This window comes from Artibeus jamaicensis, unplaced genomic scaffold (genome assembly GCF_021234435.1).
Source record: "Artibeus jamaicensis isolate MK-2021 breed Jamaican fruit bat unplaced genomic scaffold, CSHL_Jam_final scaffold_537, whole genome shotgun sequence".
Classification (NCBI taxonomy): domain Eukaryota; kingdom Metazoa; phylum Chordata; class Mammalia; order Chiroptera; family Phyllostomidae; genus Artibeus; species Artibeus jamaicensis.
In genome coordinates this window covers 7,668,453-7,695,840 of record NW_026522047.1, presented here as the reverse complement: position 1 = coordinate 7,695,840, position 27,388 = coordinate 7,668,453, and the positions used below count along the sequence as shown (strand labels likewise).

At 39.2% G+C, this 27,388-nt stretch overlaps 1 protein-coding gene across 3 annotated transcripts in view; it reads right to left on the bottom strand.

Moving 5' to 3' along the window:
- The window catches only part of INTU (inturned planar cell polarity protein), a 46,535-nt gene continuing 19,147 nt past the window's right edge, over nt 1-27,388 (bottom strand). For 2 of the 3 annotated variants that reach the window (XM_037129995.2, XM_053658065.1), the window contains 12 exons: nt 24,128-24,246; nt 22,364-22,453; nt 19,988-20,065; nt 16,819-17,008; nt 14,019-14,072; nt 10,505-10,567; nt 9,572-9,793; nt 8,483-8,956; nt 7,056-7,153; nt 5,376-5,565; nt 2,917-3,074; nt 1-1,996 (listed from right to left, as the gene is read on the bottom strand). In XM_037129995.2, the coding sequence (XP_036985890.2) occupies nt 1,885-1,996; nt 2,917-3,074; nt 5,376-5,565; nt 7,056-7,153; nt 8,483-8,956; nt 9,572-9,793; nt 10,505-10,567; nt 14,019-14,072; nt 16,819-17,008; nt 19,988-20,065; nt 22,364-22,453; nt 24,128-24,246 (1,848 nt within the window). In that variant the 3' untranslated portion in view covers nt 1-1,884. The remainder of the gene's footprint in view (nt 1,997-2,916; nt 3,075-5,375; nt 5,566-7,055; nt 7,154-8,482; nt 8,957-9,571; nt 9,794-10,504; nt 10,568-14,018; nt 14,073-16,818; nt 17,009-19,987; nt 20,066-22,363; nt 22,454-24,127; nt 24,247-27,388) is intronic. The other variant, XM_053658064.1, reaches the window with a different exon arrangement.

Here is a 27,388-nt window from a genome sequence, read left to right as displayed (position 1 = left end):
AGAAATATAGCTATACAAATTAAATTCCTTCACACAGTTTAGTGTATAAAGTTTTAATAACATTTAAGAGTATTTTTAAAAATTACCAAAGTATAAATCCTCGTTTTTCAAAGTGTTTAATGCTGAATATTTTTCCTCAGCTTCTTTCCAACATCTTGTGTACAGTAGCTGGGATGATTTAGCTGAAAACACTGGTTTTCAACCAGTGGGTATTGGGTGATACTGGTAGCAGCAGCTAACACTTTTCTAGCACATAACATGTGCCAGGCACTGTTTAGAGGGAACTCACACACACAACAAACAATTATTCATAATATTTTCAAGAATGCTCAAAACAGACAAACCTACTAAATTGATTTCATAGGCATTTCCCATTTGTATTAGAAATATAAAAAAGCAGGCACTGGAAATGTACTATCTCACCTGTATGCATCATCATTAACAGTCCCTTGGCACAAATAAACAACTCTCCCTTGCTAAGTACAGTTCTCTAACCCCACAAAAATGGACCAGTGACAGTTAAAGGGGAAGGAGGGAGGAAAAGAAGGAGACTCTAAAAGGGAATTTTGGAGGACTAAAAATACAGGGAGAGGGGCAAAAGCAGGTTTACAGTTGTGAGTAACAAAACACAGCTTATTCTTCTATTATTACTTGTTGATTATTGTATGTTTTGCCATATGAACAACAGTTGTTCATATGGCAAAAAATACAATATATACAGCATATTACATAACATGGTAATAAGACAGTACTTGATATTTTAAAAAATGGTTGTTATATAATCTTTTGCATTAATAATCTTGGTGAAAGGGACCATTTGCAGGATGCTAACAAAATCCAACTTCAGAATGTTTCTGTACCTGCTAAAGAGTATACACTTCTGTGGTACAGGCACCGTCGCTTTGTCCACTTTTTGAATAAGGTGGTGGTAGACAGGCATTTATTACCCAGTAACCAGACTGATCTACTTTCGGATGTGGCTATGACCATATTTGGGAAATAGTCTGCTAAGTTTACTTGAAATGTTTACTTAAAACCAAGATGATGTTTGGTTTCATTTTAAAAAACTGCAGTCTCTACAGCACGGACATTATACATCTATAGTCCAACAAATGACTTCCCCTACTTAACACCAGTAGTTTACTCTGTCTTTTTATTTCAGTTATTTAGCAGGGGCCAATATGATTCTGTGACACCAGAAAAGCTATTCAACAGATTAAAATTTCATTAAATGAAGCACACACAAAAAAAGTCCTTTATGATAGCTTTCAGTCTGTTTGAAAATCTCAGGTGATCAGTAGCTGCATTTATTAATAATTCTCAATATTAAATTAGGTCGTGGCATTTGGGGGGGGAAATATCAAGGAATTTAAGACATTTAATAAATACTTTTAAACAAAGTGCCTTCCCACCCTGGATCCCACAATGCCCTGAGCTCAGAGAGGTACAAAGACTTGCTCACAGTCATGGCACTATGCAGTTTCAGGGCCCAGTCACGCTCCCCGACTTCATAATTCAATATGAGTCTTAAGATAAATACACAATGAATTGAGTACTTTTCCAAGACAAGTATTTCCTATATTAATTTTATATAAAACACAATATTATTTCAAAGTAGTCAATAAATTAATGTTATATACCAAAATGGAAATAAATGAACAATTCCTTCTTCATACTTTGATCATGAATCTTTTTTCAAAAGTCTCACAATACCACACAAGATCGAGTGCATAAAATCCAATGGGAAATGCTCTTGATATTTAGCGATGTCATGTTCAATAGTGAACAGTGAAAAGAAGCTAACCCTTATCGTTGTGTGTGGATCTCTGCAATCCTGAGGCTGCCCGGGGCTCCACGCAGCATCGCTGTGCAGCAAGAAAACAGTTACAAGGTCAACCCGAAGAACAACTTAAAGGCCATCTCAATGGCAACTTCTGTGACCGAGTCATGAAAACAGATATAAAGTTCTTGAACTTTGGGGTGAAGAAAGAGTCTCCTGCAGAGAAAAACACTTACTTTAGAAATTCAAAAAACAAAGGAAAAAAACGTTCACTTTCCATTTATTTTATTTCTTTTTTTCTTTTGCTAGATGTAAAACCGTCAGATACAATGAGTGTGACTCCTTTTCTGTCTGCCGTACCACCCACCTGCCAGCACAGTTTGCCAGGCACAGCTCCATTTACTAAATGTTATATGTTTATCAGTCTATGTGCTAGGCGCCAGTGGCGTTCAAGGCAGGCCTCATAAAGCTGATATTCTGGCCTGAGGAGCAGGGAGACCACAAACAAGCAAGAAAATGAATAATAAAGGTTATATAATAGAGTATCCCTGAGCAGCTCTTTTAATGCAGGGAAGAGAGTACAGATCTTTTTTTTGAGGAGGTGACCTCTTAGCACTGGTGTGAAGATCAAGGAGCCACATGCAAAGGGTAAGAGGCGGAACATCCCACACACAACGAATAGCAGGAATGAGATTCGACTGTGCCCAGGTGCTGTGTATATGGGACGGGAGAGAAAGGTGGCGGGCAGTGGGAACAGCGGTGGGCAGGAGCCAGGTCCAGCAGGGGCTTGCAGCTGGTGGGGGCAGAGGGGAAAGAGAGTGGAGGGAGGAGAGAAGGAAAGAAGGAAGTAGGGCCAGAAGGAAGGAAACAGCAGTAAAATTGTGAAATGATGGGGTTTTTTTAGATTATTACTAATATAATTTTGTAACTGAGTTAACTTTTTGTCTTTAGTAGAAGAAAACTTGGGAAGAATTTAAAGGACAGACTTAGCAAATAAAGTAAAACTCTAAAATATAGTAAAATATGATAGTTAGATGAATAGTTACATGCCTACATCTTAAGCCTTTCTCTCCCTTACCACTACTTTTCTTTCCTTTTGCTAGCGCTTTACTCCCCGACATGCCTTCCCCACTCACCCGACCACCCAGTACGCCACGACCGGGGGCGCTTTCTTCTGGTCCGTCCAGTGTTCAGGTGAGCACTCGAACAGCACCCCGTGCTCCTTCACAGGGTTCAGAGCAGAGACCGAGTCCGTGGAATCTGAACCATCTGCAACATTTGGTGCTTTCTTTTTCTGTAGGTGAATAGGCATTATTAATATGAGCTGGGATTAACAGTGTTACTTAAAAATGTCTTCACATATATGTCTGAACTGGCTGATCCTAATACTTAAGAGCCTGCAAAGACATTCTCCTCCTAACCGCAGGCAAATTTCTCCTCTTCTTCATACTTACTTTACATACTACCTCCTAAGAGAGACTGGATGGAGCAAGCGTCCCTTGACTCCCCAGGGAACATTTGGGTCATAGCTCTAAATCAGTGTTTATATTGTATTGTCTTAGCAGTTTATAGGTCTTTCTTCCCCAGCACATAAGATTCTTTTTCAGGGCAGAGACAATATACAAAATACAAAACGATATACAAAATACAAAAGTCTTTGTATTTTTTAAAAGTGCTTGGTACATAGTAGGAGCTGAATGAGTAGATTACTAAATAGATCATTATTATAAAAACTTAAAACATATTAAACTTAAAGCAGTACATTCTCTTCCTCTGATGCATACTAAGTTTCCCATTGATTAAATCATTAGCAAAATGATGACTTCTGTGGAATATCAAGACTTTTCGTAAGGCTCCAGCCAAAACGGTGGAGTGGTCCTCAGTTCTTTTTCCTCTCAAAACCCTGATCTGACCCAAGGACAAACCCTTTGGGCTCACTCTCTGGAATGCATCCAGAGTCCAGAAGCCACTGTGTTCCTTGCCTTGAAGATTTTCCATAGCTCCTGACTGGTCCCGCGGCCACCGCTGCCACCCATCAGCGCCTGTTCTCCCACGGCAGCCGGAGTGATCCGTTCAGAACCAAGCATTGTGTCCCTGATCTGCCCACACCAGTCCGAGAACCTCCCACCTGTCGGGCCACACATGATTCGCCCTGCGGCCTGGGCCATCTCAACGCCCACCACTCTCGGGCCCACGCTGCCGCTCTGGTGCTTGTGGCTACTCTGACTTCTGTGGCTTTGCACCTGCTGTTCCCTCTTGTCTGGAAGCTCTGCCGCCAGATTCCCCACTGGGCTCCCTCTCTCACTTCGCTCAGCTGTCTCTTCACATATTACCTGACATGCTTAGAGGGATCTCTCGGAATAGTAACACCTCTCATCCTTGTTTTGTTATTCATTTTCAAACTGATCCTACCTGACATCTTTCACTACTTGCTAACTTGTTCACTACTTGCTAATAGGGGCTATTCCTAGTGGCCCCTATTAGAATATAGGCTTCATGAGGAAAGGGCCTTTGTTTTGTTCACTGCTGTACTGCCAGTACCCAGAATAGTGTCTGCTGAACAGTGGGTGTCCCAATATTTATATTATATGGGGAAGGCTAATTTATATTACTAACTATTATTGAACAAGCAAGTGAGATGTTCCCTTATAGACTCTATCAGTTGCGTTAAATAGGAAAGGAGGAACATAGGAATGCAAAATGCATAGGGATATCTGGTTGAACATAACATTTTGCTGAATACCAATTTCTGTTAGCTTGAAGAAGAAATCCTATAAGATACAGAATTTTACTGTTAAATGAACCCCAAGAAATTATATAACCGGGTCTACTCACTTTATAGCTGAGGAAACAGGAAAAGGTGAGGCTCGGCCTGGGATTCCTAGTCCTAGCCCAATGTTCTTCCACCTTTAAACCCCATTTCTTCACAAATTTACATCCTGAATACACATGTTGCTATATACATTATAATCATCTTCAGAGAGTTTTTTTGGGGGGTGGGTCTGTGATGAGTGAAGAATCACAACTAAACTTCTATAAGTTTATCTTTTTCTAGAAATACTTATCTTTAATCAATACACATTACTACTTTCCAGAAGGCACAATATTAAATGAAATTTCATTCTGGATGGAAAAGCAAGCAAGCAACCAATCAACCAAGTGGCTAAAACATTTGCAACAGTATTGTGTCTACTGCTGGACCTTATCCCATTATGTTCCAAATTACCTTCCCTGCTGGTTGAATACTTAAGGAATTATCAGTGTTACCACAATGGCTGAGTCACAGATATCAAACTCCGGAGCCTAATTTACATTCTAAGCTAGGACAGGCTACTTTGCCTTACAAAAGCGCAGGCCTGCCACTTCCTGAAATGGTAATCTAAGACATGGAACTCAGCATCGTAAAACAGATCTTTGAAGTTACGGACTGTGAGTATAACAATCCTTATGCCATCCAGTTAGAGTGGGTGACTTACAAAAATTTAATGAAAACAGTCATTACTGGACATACTAGTTAAAGAAAGGGCTTTTAGAGAGAACATCTGGAGATCGGGAAATGAAACCAGCAGAATGCTATATTTAGAGCAGTGCCCACCTCTTGCATCAAGGTCTGCTGGAAAACTGCACGAATGGAGAGACAGCACTGATGGAAATTCTTTATTAGCTCGGGGTGGACAGAGCCGCCCAGCCAGGCCACGTCTTCGTGGGTAGGAGTAATAAAGATCCCTTGCACTGTTTCTAAGGCAACGTAGTGGAAAAGTGTGTTCTCTGGACCAGATGTCAACCTTGAAAAAAAAAAGTAAAAGAAAAAAGATATTGAAGTAAACTTAGAAATATTGCTCCATTTTAAATTGGGAAGCCTCCTAATGAGTTTTTAAAAAATCTAGAATATAATATCGGGAGGGGAATTAGGCAATGGAAACAAAGCCAAACATTGAATTCCCTCTTCCTCCTTCACTGAAGTACAGACTAGGGTTATTATTGATTCCCTTAATGGAGGCAAGCATTGTGTATTATGCAAGGATAAAGAAACACCAATTCATTCACAAGTAACTGAATCGTCCCTTTGCAAAACAATCCAAACTGGCCAACTTCCTCTTTTTCCGTTGTTGGTAATGACTAACTCAGCCCACACCTGGCCCAGATCTCTACAAGTGAGGAACATGCTACCAGTCAAAGGTAGATCACATATATGAAAAAATCTTCCAAACTAAACACATTTAAGTTAGCAGCATTAAAGCCTTATACCATGATAGTTAAACTGACAGTCCTGAAGAAAAATAAAACTACTACCAAGGGCGAAGCTTGTTTAACATTCTCAAATACCACGGCAATCACTAGTTGCAGTCTATTTCTCATTACTGCAGTCTGCTTTTTCTGTGTTCTCTTACTATTTTCATTTCTCCATTCTTCTCTCTCCTTTCTTCCCCTCGTTAGGTCTCAGGCCAGCAGAATTTATACATACTGCTTGTTTCTACCATTAGTGAGCGGAGCCAAAGAACAACAAAATAATAATATGCTGAATGCCCTCTGTGTGAGAAGACAGGTGCTTTAAAATATCTTGGGTCTCACTTCTCACACTGACCCTGCAGGTATTAAACAGTAGCATCCTGTTTTTACCAGGCTGTCCCATAGCGAAGCAACAGAGCTCAGCTGACTCTGAAACTCGCTTCGCTGAACCTCTCTTTCTTCTCTCCACTACTGACTTCTGGTTGGCAGTCTTTAAATACATCGACAGCAATTTCCCATTGGCAACTCAAACGCACAAGCTGTCCCATTCTGATTCTAACGTCTATAGTAAAAAATTCCTTCAGTTGATTATTTTTTCGGCCCTGGGTGCAGAGGCAAGGAAGAGGCCTATTTCTGCACTGAGCCTGGATCCTGCCCTGATCGTGCCTGCGGGGCACAGGGAACAAGCACTACGGGATGAGGGGTGCCCTTATCTGGGCATTCAGCACGGCACCCCCTCTGAGAACAGTAAACTCTACTTTAAAAATTGGACACGCAAAGGGGAGCTTACCTGTGGGAGAGAGATAAAGGGCGGCTTTCACATCTGAATTATTACTTTGTGTGTTTTTTATCTCTTATGTTTCCTATATGTGTAATGAAGAACATCAGAGAAATAGCATAGATATTACGTTTGATATGCAAGAAACACTGTAACTACAATTGTTGAATAAAATCTCTATAGGCTATGGACTTGTACTTTCTCATTGTAAAATTTCCTTGAAGGCAGAGTTTAAGGAGAAAAGAATATTACAAGGCAGTTGCTTACTTCATTGTGTTATATATTTCCAATTCTTTTTCTGAAAGGTCCTTTTTCAAGTTCCCCAAATGAAACGGATTTAGAAGAGCAGACTTCTTTTTAATGACCTAAAAAATATAGTTAAGTAGGTCAGTTTATATCTAAGAATGGAGTCGAATATAAAATAATGTAAAAACTAAATATCCTTCTAAGAGAACTCTTTGCTACTTTGCAACGTTACCTTCAACATTTTCAATGCTGACTTGTGTCTCCTGAGCTATCTTTGCTCACGGGGACCCCGGGGCCGTGTCATAAGAAGACTTGAGTTCTCCCTCCCTACCAGGGCCACTCTGGAGCCTTTCCCAAGTGCCGTTGTAATTTACATATGTATGTACTTGTCTCCCTCTCCAGAAGGCACCCCTCAAAGGCAGGGGCTGTGCCTTAGTCACCATTTTATCTCCTTTGTGTCGCATAGCCCTGGGCACAGAGTAGGTGTTTGCTCGATATTTGTTGGACGGCTAAAGTTTAGAGATTAATTCGATTTTTCTTAGGAGTTGTTCATGGTTCCTTAATACTTTCCAAATAGTCTTAAACTCTATTTCCTACCCATCTCACTGACTGGGATACTAAGTACAGTACCACTGCGAGCACTTCCTCAATACATGCACTTTAGGCTCTGTTGTTTGGAACTGGGAGGTCAAGTTTACGGCTGGCTATGCCACGGCACCCAGAATCTCCTAGGTCACTCCTGCCCCTCCTCAGACTCCGCCTTCTTCATGCTTTGTCACCTCTATCCACCCAAATGATAACTTCCAAAAATGTTTCAAAAATGAAAGATTACTAAAATAGGTAGGAATCGCTTCTCAGGGTGATTACTTTGATAATCATTTGGATATAGTACAGTGTTTTCATGGGGAAAAAACACACACATAGGAAATGACAGATAAGCAGTCCGAAAAATGAACATTCTCTTCCCTTGACAGTCACATTTTCAGCTCTTGAGTATGGAGACCCAATATTCACAGGTACAGATTAAAAAAAAAATAGAACAAGACACTCACACATATTTTAAGTTACTGATTCTGTTTTTGTTTCTGCTGAACCTTTTATTGGCTATGTAGTCAGATCACTAAATGCCTGCTCCTGGGCTGTTCCCTGTTAACACTGAACAGAGAAGAAAGAGATGAACAGGCAAGGCAGGACTAAAGAGTTCCCCTTCTTGTAAGCAGTGTTAAAGCAGATGTCCTGGATATCACTCACTATTTCTTCTTCTTTTTGGTTCTGAATCACTGGTTTTCCAACAGTGGCTAAAACCCCCACCAGTTCAAATGAAGAATGATCTGCCACTAAAAATCCTAGATTGTTACAGAATCCTAGGTTGTATAATTGTGATTATAAAACAAGGACTGGAAAGACAGCCTGGCCCCCAGAAGGCACACACTTGACAGCACACGCACCTTAAGCAAGGCCCCACTTTCTTCTGAGCCATCAGCTTCTCTTTGCTTCCGCTCTGCATCTGGTGTCGTGTGGGGGCTCAGGCCACCGGCTTCTCCACCTTCGCAACCGTTGTCAGATCCTCCACTGTTTCGGGAAGGACTGGGCTTCCGCGTCTTCAGGGAACAGTCACCAAAAAGAGTTCTTCTGCACGTGGGAGAGGTTGCTACTTTGGAAGTACCTTGTAGCTTACTGAGGATCGGTGAGGCTGTCAAACCATCTAATTTTTCATGGGACCCAGCAAGGAACCAGTCAGCACAAGACAAGCAGGGGCTTGGAGAAGATTCCAGCTGTTCATTTATGCGGCAGTCCACTCCCTGCAGCTGGTGAAGAGTTGTCTTGACCTGATCCACGTATATGCAATCTGGTCCAGGATTCCCAACAGCTTTGGAGGCACAGCCTCCAGCTTCTAACAGTACACACAACACAAAATGCCTCTATAAGAAGAAAAAGTTATTAGGATACATTTAGCTACATGAAGACATTTATATGCAATATGCATGCATCAGTTTATGAACACTGAAGACATGTGGGCATATGGCATAACCATGTGAAAATTAGGAAAAACTCCTCCCTCCCATTTCCTTCTTAGTGATTCTCAGTCCTTCTTGCTCACCCTGGAGAACAAATCTCACACTGCCTTATCCTGATGTGCTATCAGTCACCACTTATGGCACATGGAATTTCTAGCGTAGCTTTCAAAGAGCCTCAATTACTAGAAGTCCTTTCATTTATAATCACCTACTTATTCTGATTCTGTATTTTTTTGTATGTTTCCCTCTATTTCCCAAAACAAACCAGGGGATAAAACCACTACAGAAATGGGAACAAAAGACTAAAGAACCTGCTAAAAATCTCATCCTGGGTTTCATTACTGGTTCTCCATGAGTTTTAAATGGATGCTAAAGAAAAGAAATAAGGGGCATGTAATATTTCTCGAATACTGGAATCCGACGAGCTCATAATTTTAAATCATAATATTTGTGTATTTAGCTAGTAAAAGGCCAAAAAAAAAAAAAAAAAGAACAAGAAAGAAACCAAGGAGAACTCACCCAGCCAACAATTAGCAAAAAATGTCTCCCTTCAGGCTCCTGGAAGGCTTCAGGGTCTGAGTCTGTGGAGGGTTGGCGGTGACATCGAGGAAACACTTCTCTCCATATCACCAGCTGACCGATCCTTTGTTTTGCTGCTAATGGCAGTAGGCCGTAGTGGCGACAGTATACAGCAACATCAATAAGATCATCCTTAGGTAAATGGCTGCATATCAAATAGCCCTTGAATTTAACCACAAAGAACAGGAGTCAACCAGGGGCATGGAGCAACAATCCTGTAAGATATTTGTCAGATTTTATAGGTACTTTTTCAGTTGGCTTAAAATATTCCAGTTCCAAATGGAATAAAGACATAACAAAAATTATTTCCCTGAGAGGTCAACTAGAGATCAAATATTTATGATAACACACATCTACAACAGGTAGGTGGCAGCACAACGCAGTATCACCTCTGAGTAGTGTCAAACCTGAGTGTTTGGCAAAATCAGAACAGAACTGAATTCTGAGGATGGAAAGTAGAGAGTCAGGAACTGAAAAGTGAAAATACTTAAATTCGTTTGGTGCTTAACCAGCTTTACTTGGAAGTCGACTCCTTAATGTTAAAAGATTTCTTAAAAAGATGCCTGGCTACGTCTGAAGATAAGAAACCAGCATACCCCTGCAACAGGAAATTTGGAAGGCACTCTTTCCTCTCTCACATACTTAGTTCTTTGAGTACAGTTTCTCCTTTACAAATTTTCAAATGCTTTAGAACACAATGAAACCAGAATGGTCACTGTACTTGTAAATATGTAGCTATAAGTTTGAAGAAGTTAATTTTAGGGTACCATAAGAAAAGAACAGATGTACTTCTCATGTTGTAAAAGTCTGAGAAAATTTAGGTCTGTTCATATAGCAGTCTGACATTCATAAAAGACTCAAGCTTCGACTTACCTTGTAAAACAGAGAAGACCCTAAAATTGTATACAGCCGCCTCATGTCGTGGTAATCCTCAGACTGGGGGAAAAAACACAGTGAATTTAAAAATCCCAGTTAAGCAACAACAGTTAAAATGGCAATTATATTCTTTAGTTGCTAAACTTTTCATAGTACCTTTATTAGAAATTAATAATCTAAGGCATTAGAGTGAAAGATAATGTACAAAGTAAGTACTTTGAGAGCAGTCTTATTTTTGATTCTTAAAGGAAACTATTGATTAGAGACATCTAAGAATAAACATAAGATCTGTTTAAGAGGGATTACCATTAAATGAATGTATCAAGACAAAAAGCTTCTACACTATACATCATTTAGAACAGCTAATATTACCACATACTCTTTTTGAAAATACAAATTGGCACAACCTATTTGGAGACCACTGAGTAGTATGCAAAACTTAAAAAAATATATATATATATATATACTCTTTAATTATATAATAATTAATTATTTGTAATATGCAAAATTGAAGATAAAGTGAGTTTCAACAATGGAGAATGGTTAACGAAATTAGGTATGTTCATAACAGAGAATATCATACCTTTGTTGAAAACTAAGGCTGATCTATATGAGCAGGTACGAAATAGTTCAGGATACACTGTTCAGCAACGAACGCAGGCTGCAGAACAAAACACCACTATGGTGCACTTTCCGTTAGAAACAGCAGCCCCGGCAACACGCTTGTGTGTACATGTACCTGGGTGTTGGCTTGTATGTGGGGATGTGTACAGAAGAAGGTCAGGAAGAACACGCTCCAAACTGTAAGAGCAGTTACAGTTGGGCATGGAACTGGGGAGAGGGATGAGGAGAGAGGACATTTGCTTTTAATAACCAGGTTTGCATTTTTATCCAATATGTATGCATTAATTTTGTAATTAAGAAAACAATAAAACCTAAAGAAAACTAAAAACTGGAAATGATCTTAATATCCTCCAATTGGGGAATGGATAGCATGATGATACATTCACACAGTGGAATACTACTCAGACCGAACTACTGATACGTTCAATGATGTGAGTGAATCTCAAATGCATTATACTAAATGAAAGAAGTCAGACTCCCAAACTACCTCCTGTGTGATCTGATTTATACGACACTGCAGAAGAGGTAAAAACCAGGTAAATAACCTTTAAAAAGGTTATTAAGAAACTGACAAACTGTTTTCCAAAGTAGCTGTACCATTTTACATTCTCAGTTTACCATTTTTTTCTTTTATGAATCGACTTGATATTGTATCCAAGGAATCCCAACAGGTCCTTTTCTAACCACAGAAAATACTGCCAGTTCCACTGCTCATCAAAATGATGCTCAATAAAGGCAGAGACTAGACTTTCATTAAACCGATTGGATGTAAGTGCTTAAAACCCAGAAACTTTAATTCTTTATATCTAAACTGCTCCTAATGATTAGTACCTATCTAAACAAACTCCATTAGTAAAAAAACTTATGACGTATAAAGAGTTCACATACTTAAATTTCCATTATCTTCACAAAATACCCTTCCTTTTGCTCGGGATCTTAGTTAAGACTAAGTCACCCTTCAAATTAACATCCTTTCCCCACTTTTACAGTATTTCTTCTTAAGGATGATCCACCCCCATTGCTTTGACTCCCTAACTTCTGATGTGCTTTTTTAAACTTTCATTACTAAAATTTTAGCACACATAAAACTAGAATAGTGTAAGTAGCTCCTATGTACCTCTCGCCACCTTCAATTGTGACCAGTACACAGCTAATTCTGTTGCATCTATATCCCTCCCTCCTTCTTCTTGCTTCCTGTTGAATTCTTTCCAAATCAACCCCAGATGTTATGTCATCTCACTTGTAAATACTTCAGAGGGTGTCTCTAAAGCAGAAAGACTTAAAATACATATATAACCCTAATAGCATCACCGCACCTAAAGGGTTACTCTCACCTAATATCCAGTTACCAGTATTTACATTTTTAAAAAATTTAATTGTTGTTCAAGTACAGTTTTCTGTCTTTTACCCCCATCCCAGCCCACCCCTAGTGCTCCCCACCTCCCTCCCATTTCCATCCCCCCTTAGTTGGTGTCCATGTGTCCTTTATACTAGTTCCCATCAGTATTTACATTTTCTGGAGTCTCGGCTCCTCTTGGCAAGAAATATTACTGATGCACGACAGCCTGGGTGCTAGTGGTGCTCATGAGTCATGAGTGCTGGGATGGCCACAATGTCTGGGCTTTTTCATTGGGCAGAGCTAGGAAATACGTTTTTTTAAGTATTAAAAACTGGCGAGGATGTGGAGTAAAGGGAACCCTTTGCACTGTTGGTGGGAGTGCAGACTGGTGCAGCCACTGTGGAAAGCAGTTTGGAGACACCTCAAAAAGTTGGATCTGCCTTTTGACCCAGTGGTCCCACTTCTGGGAATATATCCAAAGGAACCTAAAACACTAATTCAAAAGAACATAAGCACATCTATGTTCATTGCAGAGTTATTGACAATCGTCAAGATATGGAAGCAGCCCAAGTGTCCATCAACAGATGAGTGCATAGCCCTGGCTGGTGCAGCTCAGTGGATTGAGCAAGGGCCTGCGAACCAGAGGATCGTGGTTTAATTCCCAGTCAGGGCACATGCCTGGGTTGCAGGCCAGTTTTCAGCAGGGGACACATGAGAGGCAACCATACATTGATATTTCTCTCCCTCTCTCCTTCCCTTCCCCTCTAAAGAAAAATAAATAAAATCTTAAAAAAAAAAAAAACAGATGAGTGGGTAAAACAACTATGGGACATTTACACAAAGGAATTCTACTTGGCCATAAAAGAAGAAAATTTTACCCTTTGCAACATATGGATGGACCTAGAGAACATTATGCTAAGTGAAAAAAGCCAGTCAAAGCAAAACAAATACCATACGATTTCACTCATATGTGGAACAAACTGAACACATCTAATGAACAAACTGAACTAACAAGCAAAAGAGAGACAGACTCACAGACGGAGAACAGATGACGGCTAGTGGCGGGGGGAAGTTAAAGGCTGGAGGGATCAAGCAAAAAGGAAAAAGGACTCACAGACATGGACAACAGTGTGGTGATTACTGGGGGGAAGGGGACATAAGAAAACTAAATGGTAATGGGAAAATATATTTGATAAAGATTATACATTTAACAAAACAAAACAAATCATATACTTTTCATTTAAATTCAGATCTACAGGGTTTTTCATTGATTAAATCAACATTACATGTATGTCCTGTCTCACAAAGCCCAGTTCTTAATGATACTAATGTAATTAATCATTACATATACATTATATAACAATTATTCTTAACTGAGTAGAACATCTTAAGGCAAACAAAATAGATTTTGTCCTCATCAAGATAGAGACCTAGTATTTTGCATTTCAAGATTATTACATTCCCACTTATAAAATATTTAGAATAATGACTAATTTGCAAATGACAAATCAACACTGAGTCTTTCCTAAAATTCACTGCTTCTCTTACCAGTTCTGCAAAATCTGCAGCTTCCAAGTCACTCAATGCTGTGTCTAATTCCACCTACGAGGAATAAAAGAGTAATACAATCATTCAACTCATAATTACTTTTTAATGATGGCCATATAAAAGTGTTTAATAATTACTTGAAGAGTTGAATAAATGCCTTTCTTCTTTGTATTATTTAACAACTGTCCCAAACAGAACATCTTGTTTTTAAACTTTCCAATGCAAAAAAATTAATTTAATATATAGGCATTTTTTTATTAAATCACAATTGCAAAATGAGCTTCACTCTGCATTCAATATAAAACAATTTATGAAATCAACAAATTGTTTGTAGTTTTAAGTGAGAAAAATTTTAACGTATTAAAATTGTTAAAGGAAAAAAATTGTAATGTAGCCTATCTATTTTGAGTTTTTGCTTTCTTATTTCTTCTATATTTCTTAATAGATAGATTCTTGGAAAATATCAGTGTTCTTCCCTGTCTCTCGCCTACGTTTTGTTTAAAAGGACTATTAATCTTTATTCATGGATTGAAACATGAAGGCAAGTGCCCCCTGGAATCTGGCACAGCTTAACCACCCTACAGAGTGATTAGAAAAATCTTTTACTCAGGATTTAGCTCTTGTTTCTATAGAAATTGCCCGAACTCCTTTATTCACTTTTTCCTAAAGCATTCACAATTTAAAAATAGTGAATATGATCAGCAGTTTAATCTGTAATGCATATACATCAATTAAAAATGGTAATTACAGTTTGTAGCACATATGCTATTTGCAAAAAGAGACCTTTTTAAAAATTTTTATCTTTTCTAAAATCCAAGGCCCTCTCTGCAGGGCTGCTCCACACACTGTGTGTGTCTGAAATGACGATGCTTCAGACACATTGGTCAAGCCTTTCAATGCACTTCCCGCAGTATGGCTTATTACTCCTCTGTGATCTACATTTTTCTGCCTCCAACAAATACTTCACACTCTCCTTTTGGCAGCTACAGTTTTCCACTTGAGATTTTGATTTCAGAAACGTTACTGTTTAATGAATTGCTGTCCCTGCTACAGGCCTCCATAGGCTAATGTACAAGGTTGCTATCATTGTTTCCTCATGTTCCTTAAGACAAAAGGTAGAGTATCTTTTCTCTTAATTATTCCAGTGTAACTTAGGAAAAACGAATTTTGAAAAAGAGAACATCTGACAAACAAAATAAAGAAATTCTCAAACACCTGGGGAAAAAAACTGAAGACCTCATTGTATACTAAACTCAGAGCAAGTTTTATTCCAAGTTAAAATGACTTTCTACCTCAAATTTATCAGGCACAAGTAACTTCATATATGTATGTTTTCAACTAAATTTTAAAAAAAACCCTCACTCAAGGACATTGATTTTAGAGAGAGGGGAAGGGAGGGAGAGGAAGAGGGAGAGAAATATTGACATGAGCAAAAGAAAGATGGGCGGGTCGCCTCTCATATGTGTCCTGACCAGCGGCTGAACCTGCAACCTGGGCCTGTGCCCCGACTGGGAATCAAACACTCACCCTTTAGGTTTACAGGAGGAGACTCCACCAACTGGGCCACACCAGCCAGGGCTTAACTTGATTTTTTTAACACATACAATTCCTTAATACTTTTCATTGGAAGATACAGAGTCACTAAACTCTATTATTTTTAACACAGTAAGCAATTTCAAAGAAAAGAAAAGTGTGCAAGTTCTTTGAGTTTGCTGGTAAAACAAAAACAAAAACTTTAAGAGTTATTAGTTTTTAAAACCTTACATTTACCAGACACCTTTAGGTCACTTTATAGAAGGTATCTCTCTTTCCAGAAATTTTGTTCCTAATTTTCTTAACCAGACCACAAAATACAGAAAAAAATCTCAGCTATATCCTCAGTGTCTTCTGTGTATGAACTTCACCTGCCCACCTGACTTGCAAGCATCCTGGGGAGACTTCTCGGGATTTCCCAAAGCACACAGCACAGGTCTGAGAACCTGGCACAAGACGACTGATCTCCAGACAGTAGTGTTAGACTTGACAAGGGTCAAAGCAATAAAAGCTTTGGTGAGATACGCAACTGGTATGGTTTGGGGCAACAAATTAAAAAATACACACCAGAATCCGCAGAGTGATTTCTCAGTCTAATCTTCTTTCCCATTGAGATAAGTAAAAGCATATAGTTCTTTTAATCAAATGCAAGCTAAATTAAGAAAAAAGAACAATAAAAAAGAAACCTGAATATAAGAGGAAGCCTTCACATGGAATTTATAAAGCTAAAACAGGCTATGTTTTAAAATGTGCTCAATTTTCTTAGGGGGAAGATAACATTTAATTTTAATGTGTCAAAAGTCTAAAGACACTGCTCCCCCAAACAGTAAGTACCTGTAGTTACAGAAAAAAGAAGATTTTGCTATCATTATGGAGATCTGTACTTCAGCTAAGAATATTGTTTGTTAGCCAATCATTTCATCTAGCTTTAATCTATGAGAAACAAACCCCAACATAGCCCTGCATTACAAAATCAAAGTCACAAAATTCATAAGTAAGATATACCCTACATTTATGATTTCTGAAAAGTATCCCGAGTTTGGACAAAGCTTAAATATTGTAATAAGATGAAAGAGCTCACTTCTATGTAGAAAGAAAATTTGTCTAAGTTTACTCACTGGACCCCCTATTTCACCATCTAACGCCTTTCTAACGCTTACCCACCATCTTGAAAAGAACAAAAAGTTAAGGGAAAAAGAAAAAGGGAGAAGACAGAGAGGGAAAAGACGGCTGGTTCTGATTCTTATTTTGTGACGCCTTCGATTACCTTGATTTCCTGCGGAAGTGGGAGCCACCGCACTCCGGGCAGACCATCCAACAGAACTGCACTGGAGGCCTCGTACTGCTGCGCCTCGGGACTGGCCCTGCCGTGTGGCCTGGCAGGCAGCAGTGCTCTTTGAAAGAACAGTTCGAAAAAGTGGTCCACTCGAGGGACGTTCTCAACCTGGCCGAAGGCACTGAAGGACCAAGAGCTCTGCGTTAGAACGGCACATGGCAATGGTGGCCATCTTTTGAACACTGCTAAGGGGACTGGGTCTTTCTCGCCATATCCCTAAGGATTATTGCCATGGTGTTACTGATGGAGTGTGTTAAGAAATCCACCCTGTCACAGTTTTTACCCTAAAATGTAATCTCAAATGCATGAGTAGATGGTACTATGGAAGCATCACGGGGCAAATATAAATAATGTAACTACAACAGAAAGGGCTGAGATACCCTTTTTGCAAAAAATGTAAGCTGTTTTTACCTCTGATTATCAACCATTTACAACTCTCAATATCTTGCAGGCAATATAGAAAAATCAAGAGATTTTGAGCTTTGTAATAGGACAGATCTAGCTTTGAATCTTATCATTGCACTTAAAAGGTGGCTATCACAGGAAAACTATCTAAGCTTTCTCTGAATTTCACATTCACACTTAAAGTATCTGGTATATAATTACTATAAGTACATAGTAGGCTTCTTACTTAGTAAGCACATTAATTAGCCTAAGTTATTTCCTCCCCTCTTTACTAACGAAGGCATAACTATTGGAAAACTCTGAAGAGGGGGAGAGACAACCTTGGTTTTAGCCATGGAAAAGTAATAGAGCATCGCCCGCAACCACGCATTGGAACAGTAACACAATAACTGGCATATGTCAGAATTCTAGTCATCGATTCATTCAACAAATTGCTTGAGCGCCTACTGTGCTCCAGGCACTATTCTCATTGCTGGAGGTACAGCAATGAAAATACCAAGACAAAAGACAAGGCCTCTGCTCCTGTGGAGCCCACGTTCTCGTAGAGAAAGACAAGTGAACAAACAGTAAGAACAGGAACTCTGACAAAGGACTCTACAGAGAACAGGACCATGTGAATGTGTGATGTAACCGGTTGACTATTTTAGAGCAAATGGTGGGGGAAGAGTCCCTGGGGAGGACTCTTTCCCTGACCTTGACATTAGAATGAGATCCTAATGTAAGGGGGTCCAAGGAGAGGAAAGAGCGCAAAAGCCAAAGGGGGAACAAGGGTGGCCAGACACCTGCAGAACGGTGGGTGGGGTTTGAGATCTGAAATGAGAAAGGTGGACAGGAGCCAGATAATGTAGAAAGACCACTCAAACTGCGTCTGGAAATTAATTAAAGTGGACTTGAGTTGGGGTGGTGAACACACAATACAATGTACAGATGATGTGTTATAGAGTCATATACCTGAAATCTATAAAAGTCACCCATGTCACCCCAATAAATTCAATAAAAAATCAGACTTACAAAAAATAAATTAGTTAAAGTGGCAAGAATGCAGGCAAGGAAACCAGCTGGGAGTTACTGGAGCAGTGAGAGATGGCTACGGCCAGACGGGGTAACAGTGAAGACGGAGAGACATGGATGAAGGGCTGATGCGGACTTGCCGGTGGACTGGCTGAGAATGGTGAGGGAAACTTATCCTTACTTTGGCCACAACAGTAATCTTTGTTCATGTATAATCAGTTTTCTGTGGCTCAATGGGCCTTTCATATCTTCCATTAAAAAATCCTTGTTATTAAAAGATTATTGCAAAGTGACTCTTAACAACATATTGGATCCATAGTACTTTTTGGTTTTAAGAACTCAATGTATCTTCATATTTATTGCTTGGTTTTGCCTTTCAAATTCTCACTTGAACAAGAAGCTAGTTAAAATGCTGCCAACTTGGAGATACTTCCAAATCAATGGAAGCTCTGCCTCCAACCTCCTCCACCAAAATTTGCATAACAACTCCAACGGATTATCTTCCGAACAGAAGTCATTGCAGGAATGTATTCTTTGATTATCTCGTTTTATGAAAACACAAAGCTCCAGTCAGGGCAAAACAGAGTAAGGTTTGCTTACCTAGTATAAACTTTAGGAGGTAGTTTATAACCACATCCTAACACTTAATTGGCTAAAAATTTCCTTACTAGTAAAAGGTGAAAGCCCTGTTTGTGGCTGCCTGGTCTTTCGTGGCTCACACGTTTGGAAAATGCTAATGAGTAAATAATTGGTTTTTAGAGGAAGTGCCTGCTGAACAGCTCCTGAGAGAGGACACTGCAAACCAGAGCACTCTCCCAGATGGCACAGTCACAGACATTCCTGGCGGATGCGTTGAGAACAGTGACAGCAGAGATCCACAGAGATAACAGAGAGCTGATGCCGCTGTGGTTTGGAGAAATGCATACACTGTCCTTGGATTCATATGTTGATACATGTTTAAGGCTCTGAAAGCACAGGTATCACTTTAGCTCTCTGAAATACTGGGACTTACAAACATCCCAGACAGAGAAAAATTTATTTTCCATCCATAGTTTTATGTGACCAAATATTGAACAGTTTCCTCAAAAATCCTTCTTTAGATAAAGAAAGATGCATGATATTATGTTGTAAGGTTAAAAGGTCAAGAGACAGAAAAATAGGTACTGTATGAACCCATGTGTAAAAAAGAGAGTATGCATATTCATATACATAGAAAACATATAGAAGGATACACAGGAAACTGGTCAGTACCTTCTGTATTGTGTCATTTCTTTGTTTTAACAGTGCATACTTTTTCACTTACATTTTTTTAAAAGGAAGTATCAGATTTTAGAATAGTGAATTTGACAATAGTGTTACAATCAGAGAAAAACACACACACAAAAATATTTAAAATCTCCTGTTATGAAAATGCTCTTATATTTGCCCCTACAGAAATATATCAAGTCAGAATATAATTGAGGTTACATCTTTATTTCACTAAAGTAACAAGTAACATACAAGACCAAAAAAGAAAAAGCATGGGATTAAGTGAAAAACTGCACAGAGCTGTAAAATAAGAAAGGTGGGGGATGCGTGAGCAACTCAAACGACTAACTTGCCAAGCAAGGAATAGCAGTTAAGTGCAAAACCGGTCTAGAATCATGTACTTAAAACTTGAGGTTGAGTTCAAAGACATACTTACCTATCTAAAGAACCATACATAAATTTTAAGGTTTGGGCAGCATCTTCTATCATATTCCTTAGCTGAGGAAGAGGAACTCTAAAAAAGGCATAAACACATTTGTTTACTTTTAATATAATCACATGATATATATCTAAAAGAAGTAGTCAAGTTTGTAGCCCCTGCTCAGTTCCTTAGCTGGGCCTTCCTCTCCCTCTCCACCTGCCTATGGTACCTTTATCTGCCCTTGCATTTCATTTTTCTTCTGCCTGTGGGCTTCTCCAGGAGTCTAAGGACAAGCACTTCCCGCTGCCACTGCGTCCTAAAGTGCCGTATTATGGATGTTCCACAATCCTTGTAAACCCACACCAGCTAAACCTAGCTTTTCCTAACCCAGCCCGCGGGCTTTGGGCAGTCTCCTAGAAGGGTCCTATGCTATTCCATGTGAGGGACTTGGATGCCCGTGGATTTTGGTATCCCATGTCAGGTCCCAGAACCAATCCCCTGGGGATGGCAAGGGATGACGATAGCTCCCTTTCAGACAGAAAAGCACGCGTCAGCTGTTCAAAGACAGCCACCACCTAGGGTTTGCCCCAGCACCATTATCCCTTCATGTGAAGAAGTTTGAACCCACACTTAGGACTGATCACATCTTGGGTGAAGACTGTAGTCACCTTCAAAACACATCCCTTTGATGTGTTCCACTGTAGCCTACTTTGGAGTTCCAGTTTGTGCTGTTAAAACACGTCCACAAATTGATGTGCTTCCCCCACAAGAGACAGCGTTAATTCCTTCCCCTCAAGTGAGGGCAGGGCTTAGAAACTTTAGCTAATAGTAGACAGTGGAAATGATAGGGTATCTGTTCTAAAACTAAGTCATAAAAGGCCTTGGGGCTCCCCCCACCCACGGTCTCTATTTTTGATCTTGCTTTGGGGTAAGCCCGTTGGCACGTTGTGCAGAAGCTCAAGCGGCTGCACGGAGACATCCACGTGGCCTGGAGCCGAGGCCTCCTGACGGTGCCCTGAGCATAAGCCACCTTTAGACTGTGTTCCGGCTCCCAACTTGATGGCAGCTGCAGAAAGGGAGCCCAAGCCAGGACCACCCAGCTAAGTTGCTCAGGGACTCCCTACCCACAAAAATACCTGTAAGATAATAAATGTTTCCTGTTTTAAGTCCCTAAGCTTTGGGTTAATTTGCTATGCAGGAATAAATAACTAATACACTGTTATATTATGAAAGAAATGTGGTTAACAGTCATTAGTAACTAGAATATAGTCATATTTGTCTTCAGATTGACTGGAAAATTTGTCCAAAATGGTGTTCTCTGAAGCTGGGTCAGTTACATGCTACCCTATTCATTTTACATTTGATTCCTAATTGTTAGACAACATATGACGGTTCTGTGGACCAAGAGGGAAAACTAAAGTCCATATAATAGTTTCCCAGAAATTGCCCAATTGCTTCTTAAAGTGGGCAAGTGTCTAAATCACAAGCTTTATAAATCATTGAACAGGGACACAGACCGGTCTGCCGGGAGTTAAATTCACCTCTTTGGGGCTGTTCTCCAGATTCTACCTCTTCCCCCTGCTTCTCATGTGCTAAGACATTGGGGAAGTGATCCAGTGCTAAGAATTCAGACAGACACTCGTTCAAGTTCCAACGCTGCTTCTTGCTGATTAGGTGACTTTCGGCAAGTTATTTAACTTTCTCTTTGTTTTACTTTCCTCATTTATAGAATGAGGCCAGCAATCATCAAGTCCATTGGAGCTGATTTTGAACAGTAAAGGACACTGGTTTACAAATGTAAAATATCTAACACAGTCCCTAGGTTCGTGGTCAAATCATTATTGATATTAACCCTGCTCTGACCTCAAAGTATCAAAATGAAAAAGATATATTTAAAAAATTCTCCCAAACAAGTTAAGAGGGAGACCAGGATAATATTATAAGATGTACTATTAGAGAAGTCACTTTAGGTTTAAATATTCCTTATTTTGCCAAAGGTGCTCAAGACCAGGGCAAAACACCTTTTTGCTGACTGCGATTCAAAGTCTCAACGGTACAAAACTGTAGACAGGCAAAATCCTAATCATGGTATATCCTCCAAAGTCGGCCAGAGGACAAGCTCGTCTCTCAGTGACCTCTACTGGCCACATGGCCGAGAAGAGTGATTGACAGCTCCCACCTTGCCTTCACCAGGGGGCCCTCCCAGCCCCGTCTGCGAGGTTCTTAACACAGCAACACTCCAGCTATCACACCAGCGCAACAGACCTTCAGATGGTACAGCTGTTTAAGGAGTTTGTGAAAAACGTCGAAAATGCCGTAATTTTAATGAAACAGACTTTGTAAGCCCTGTTTGAGAAGTGATTTTTAAGGTAAATAAAAATCTCAACTTACTCTTCAGCAGGCAGGCCAATTAACAACAACTTGTCAGCTTCTTTCCAATAAGCCACATTAATTTGTTTCCCGTTTAAAAGAAGGGATGAGCTAAGAAAAAAATAGAGTCAAAATAAATTTAGAACATCTTTAAATGTTATAGAATTATAAATAGTCGTTCAGGAAAGATTGCATATGGTATGATTCAAGAAACGTATGATCAGTAAGCATATTTCTTTTCATATCCCTAGCTGCCAAAGAATTGTATGACAACAAAAATATATTCCAAAATATTTCTTAAAACTCATAAAAACTAAAAAAAAAAGTAGACCTATGATAGAAAAAAAATCGTTAGGATCCCTGCACCTTGAAAACATTATGCTAAGTGAGAGAAATGACAAATAGCCATATATTATGATTCCATTCGCACACAATGTCCAGAAAAGGGAAATCCACAGACACAGAACGCAGACGAGTGGTGGTCTGGGGCTTGGGGAGGGGTCTGTGGGCCGACAGCCAAAGGTTCAGGGTTTCTGTCTGAGGTGATCCAAATGTTCTAAAATTGGTTCTGGATGCTTGCGCGTATTTGAGAATATACAAAACCACTGAACTGTGTGTCTATGAACCAGATCTCAACAAGGCTGTTTGAAAAAAGGGTGCCTGCAGCATGAGTTTATGAATGCGAATGTATACAAAATGTATACGCCAAATGGAACCTCAGTTCCTAGTGTCTTGAAAATTAGTTTTTCTGTATAGACACTATATTAGAAGTCTTACAGCTAAACATGACTTGTGCTTAGAAAAACAAGAAAATTTTTCTTCCTGTTGTTTTGCAGATCCTACTTCTTGCAAAACCAAAGAGGTGTCAGAAAAATGAAAAAAGAAAAGTTGAAGCATAGAAGATCTGATGTTTTATTAGCACTAGAGGGCTCTTAAACTTTGAGACAAACTTTTTTTGTAAAGTCAAAAACTGCTGAATTATTAAGGAAGAAAATATTTTATATTTCATAAATTTATTTATTTTATGAAAAGAGAAACCAGCCCCTAAACAACACTTAAGAGCTTTGAGCTTCCTCTTCCTGTCAGTTAACTGTGGCACTTCAAGGTTAGGGCTGCGTAAGTCCCCGTGGAATGGGATATTTTTCTATATAACTGATGACATGATGCATTTTAGTTTTCCAAAAACGATTCGACCTCAGTCTTGCTTATCCATCACTGAAAAAACTTGCCCAGATGATATTACATTCTGAATATGCCTCTTAAAGGATATTCTGTTTTTTTCTTATTATTGTTGTAAGAACTATGATAGAAAAATACAGAATAAGCATTTAGTCACTTTTACCAACCACAAAGGGATTACTCACCCAGAAAGTTAACAATCAAGATAAAAACATGAAAAAGCCTAGGTTCATCATAATGCCAAGCTTAAGATATATCTATCATGTACACAAAACAGATTCTAAAGTACAGGTCACTGGCCCGGCTTTGTGACTGAAAATGCACCAAAACACCCAGCTCTACAGTGGTGTTGCGAACCTACACTTCAAACACACGACTGGTTGAAATGACTTCGTATCTGCAGATACTGTTGAAAAACAAAGTATCTGCAGATAAATCCACACTGCATGCTTGTATACACAAGCATGCAATGTAGCTTTACCTGCATATGTGTATAATATGTAATAAGCATTTCTGGATAATGGATACTTCTATAGTATTTTGTCAGAATCAAGGCAAAGAACTTGAAAGAAAAAGAACTGATGCTAAATAAAAGTCAGTCATTACCTAGTAACTGGTGTTCCAGTTACACTTTCCAGCATGTCACACAGTGTAAGAAATATCCCTCTCACACTTTTCAGTTTCTGAGATGCGTCGGATACCGGGTAATGGTAAAGAATTTCCTGCTGTCAAATGAAAACAAACAAACATGACCACACTCCCCAAATATCCCCATCATTATTTTTTTTTGTCATGGAAAGTTCAGATTTTATATTAAGAAAAGAACAGCAACAACAGAAAGAATCCTTTCAGCTTCAGTGGGAGTTTTATTCAAACATAAGAAGGCAAATATGCCTGGAATTTTAACACATTAATTAGCATTTAAAATATTACATTTGAAAATAAGTTAGAGAATATCAGAGCTGGTCACAATACTAAAATATATACTGAGTGGGACACTAATTAATTGGAATAATTTCAACTGATTTCAAACAATGTTCTAAACTTTAATCTCCTCTATGACAAATTCTAATACTTTTTATTATATTTCATTATACAAATATTTTTACCTTCTGTAGTCAATATTCACATAGATACCACATGTAATTTTTAGGAATATCTAAATTTAATTACTTTCACACTGACTTGAAAAAGATAATTTTTGCCATTTTTTTGTGAATTCATTATTATTTATTAAATCTTTATTTAAATCCAAGACAACACTGAACTTAAAAAGTGAGAACATGGAAGTACATTAGAATAGCGCAGATAGGGAGAAAGAAGCATATGATGTTATAAAATTGTACTTGTCTTGAATTTGAAAGAGTTTGTTCACTACAATTAATCTGAAAGAAATCTTTGAAAGATAGCACATTCCAAATTATGGAAAAATACTACATCTATAAGATAATCACAAAATGCTAACTACTTTTCTGCTTTCAAGAAAAGCACGTTCTCAGGAAACATGCAGTTTTAACCAAATGACAGATTTCAAAATCAGGATGTGCAATGTGCCCAAGCTTTTACACAAAGGGATGAATCATTCTGGACCTCGCTTATTTGCTGTTACTTAAAGCAACATGCCATTTTCCTTACAAGGCAAATAAAAAGAAGGCAAAACAAAACTTCCAGATAGAAACCTTGGAGAATTCAGAGTACCTTCCACTAATACAGTTAAATGGCAATATACATAAATATGAATATAGACACTATAGAAGCCCAGTCTCCTAAAACATTACCAGATCTTTTCCCTGGTTTTTGATCTCTCTGAGTGTTCTATATCTTGTTCTGGCCTCTTTTTACAAGAAATAATTATATGACATGGTGTGTACATCTTGGCAACTTTTACACTAGGAAAAATATAAATAAACTGTACACATCTGTTTTTTATACTTAGTAATAGCACATTCGATATATGCAAATTGCTATGGAATATGTTGGCCAAATACATTCTGCCTAACAACTCAAATTTCTTCACAGTGTTTCTAGTGTAAAAACAGTTAAATGCTTTACCTCTAGAAATTAAGTCCAGTATCAGTTGAGATCTCCTGTTATGTCTTCATAATGCATTTAAAACTTGGCTAGTCAATAAACTTATTGCATTTGGCCAAATAACAAACAGCACTTGAATCAAATAACCGTATTTCCTTTGATACTTTTTCGTTTTTTGGTTAAGTTTCCAAATCATGTAACTCAAAGAAAACAAAGCTTTTCTGAAATATGTAACTCCCGTGAAAACAAAATGACCCTATGACACTTTATTGTAAAATAAAATGACCAGTAAAAAAGGTCCTTTGAGAAAACCTCTATTCCCACTGCCTGCAGCAACTGGCCCCCAGAGCCTGGCGGTGAAAGGCCTGGCTGGCCCCCACCATTCCTAACCAGCTTAATTGGCTGCATTTTCCAGCACTTGTTAGCAGCACGCATCTGCAGCAGCTTCCATTCTATTCAGGGAGAAGAAAAAGCCTCTGCTGAATACAGTGTCAATACTGGGCTGTCCACAGACAGAAACCTGCTCGCGGAGAACTGTCTACACACTTTCCCATGGGCAGACAAAAGGCCTCAGTGGTATCCTACTTGAAGACAGCCTGGAAAGGGTCGGGGTGCTGCCATCCCAGAAATTTGTTGCGTTTTATATAGCAGATGCTTAAACTTCTCATTTGTTTTGAAGATACCAAGGATTAATCATGCATGCAAGAAATCAGAATAATTAACTCTAGGTTTTGTGCATTTCAGAACACAGAAAAGTAACAAAAATACGAGTAAGTGAATCCCTTCTTTTCCACTTCAGTTACTGGCTAAATTTTGATATGTGAAGAAGTAACAGAAGAAAATCCCAACCCTGGGATAAAATGGCTGTGGCATTGAGAATACAGACTGCAAGGATTTCAAAAACAAAGAAATGTAAATTAGGTAGAAACTTCTCAGGTCTCCCTTCTGCTCCAAGCAGAATCATTATGGTGAAGTAGATGCTTTGAGAGACCCCTGTGCTATGAAACAACTAGATGCATGGCCAGCACACGCCTGTCTGAACTGCTGGGCATGGAAGAAGTAGAGAGGTTTCCAAGGACGTCCTCTCCACACCCTTCCACTCCCCTTTCCCCACCACTGCAAAGCAAGCTGGGGCCTCGGCTGGGAGTGGTGAGTGGGCAGAGGCAGGGCTGTCCCAAGGGTGGATGCCTACAATAGCTTTGATCAAGACCCTGAGTGTTGGGCTAGTGGCTCAGGAGGTGAGCAAAGCCTAAGACCCGTGTGTTAAACCCAGATCCTTGAGTCAGGCTGAAGTGCCCAGGTCAGAGGCAGAAGCAGAAGCAGTTTAGAAGCATCGCCAGTTTAGAAACACAGGACTCCCACAGATAAAAGCAAGCAGTAAGTTCAGCCAACGACATCCAAGGACATAAGAAGGCAAGCCACGGCAAGTCAGAGTCCCCTCAGGACTCAGAGACAGTGAGATGGGCAGACCCAGAACAGAGAAGAGCTCTGTATGCAATGCTTAGAGAAACAGAGATTCACTAAGATGAGCAAGCAACGGGACTGCCAGGAGTAGCACTGCAGATTTTCAGAAACTTCTAAAAATAAAACTGTGACTATTAAAATGGAAAAACACAATGGAGAGGTTAAAACCAGTATAAACAGAGCAGAATCAAGAAACTGAACAGAGAAAACAAAAGACATTCCTTACAGAGGAACGACTGACAGTAGACTTCTCAACAGCAATTATGGAAGTCGGAAGACAAAGGAATACTATCTTTGAACAGATTGCAGAAAATCACTTTCTGCCTGGTTAGCATAAGCAAGACCATGTCTTCACCTCATCTTCTTCCTGGC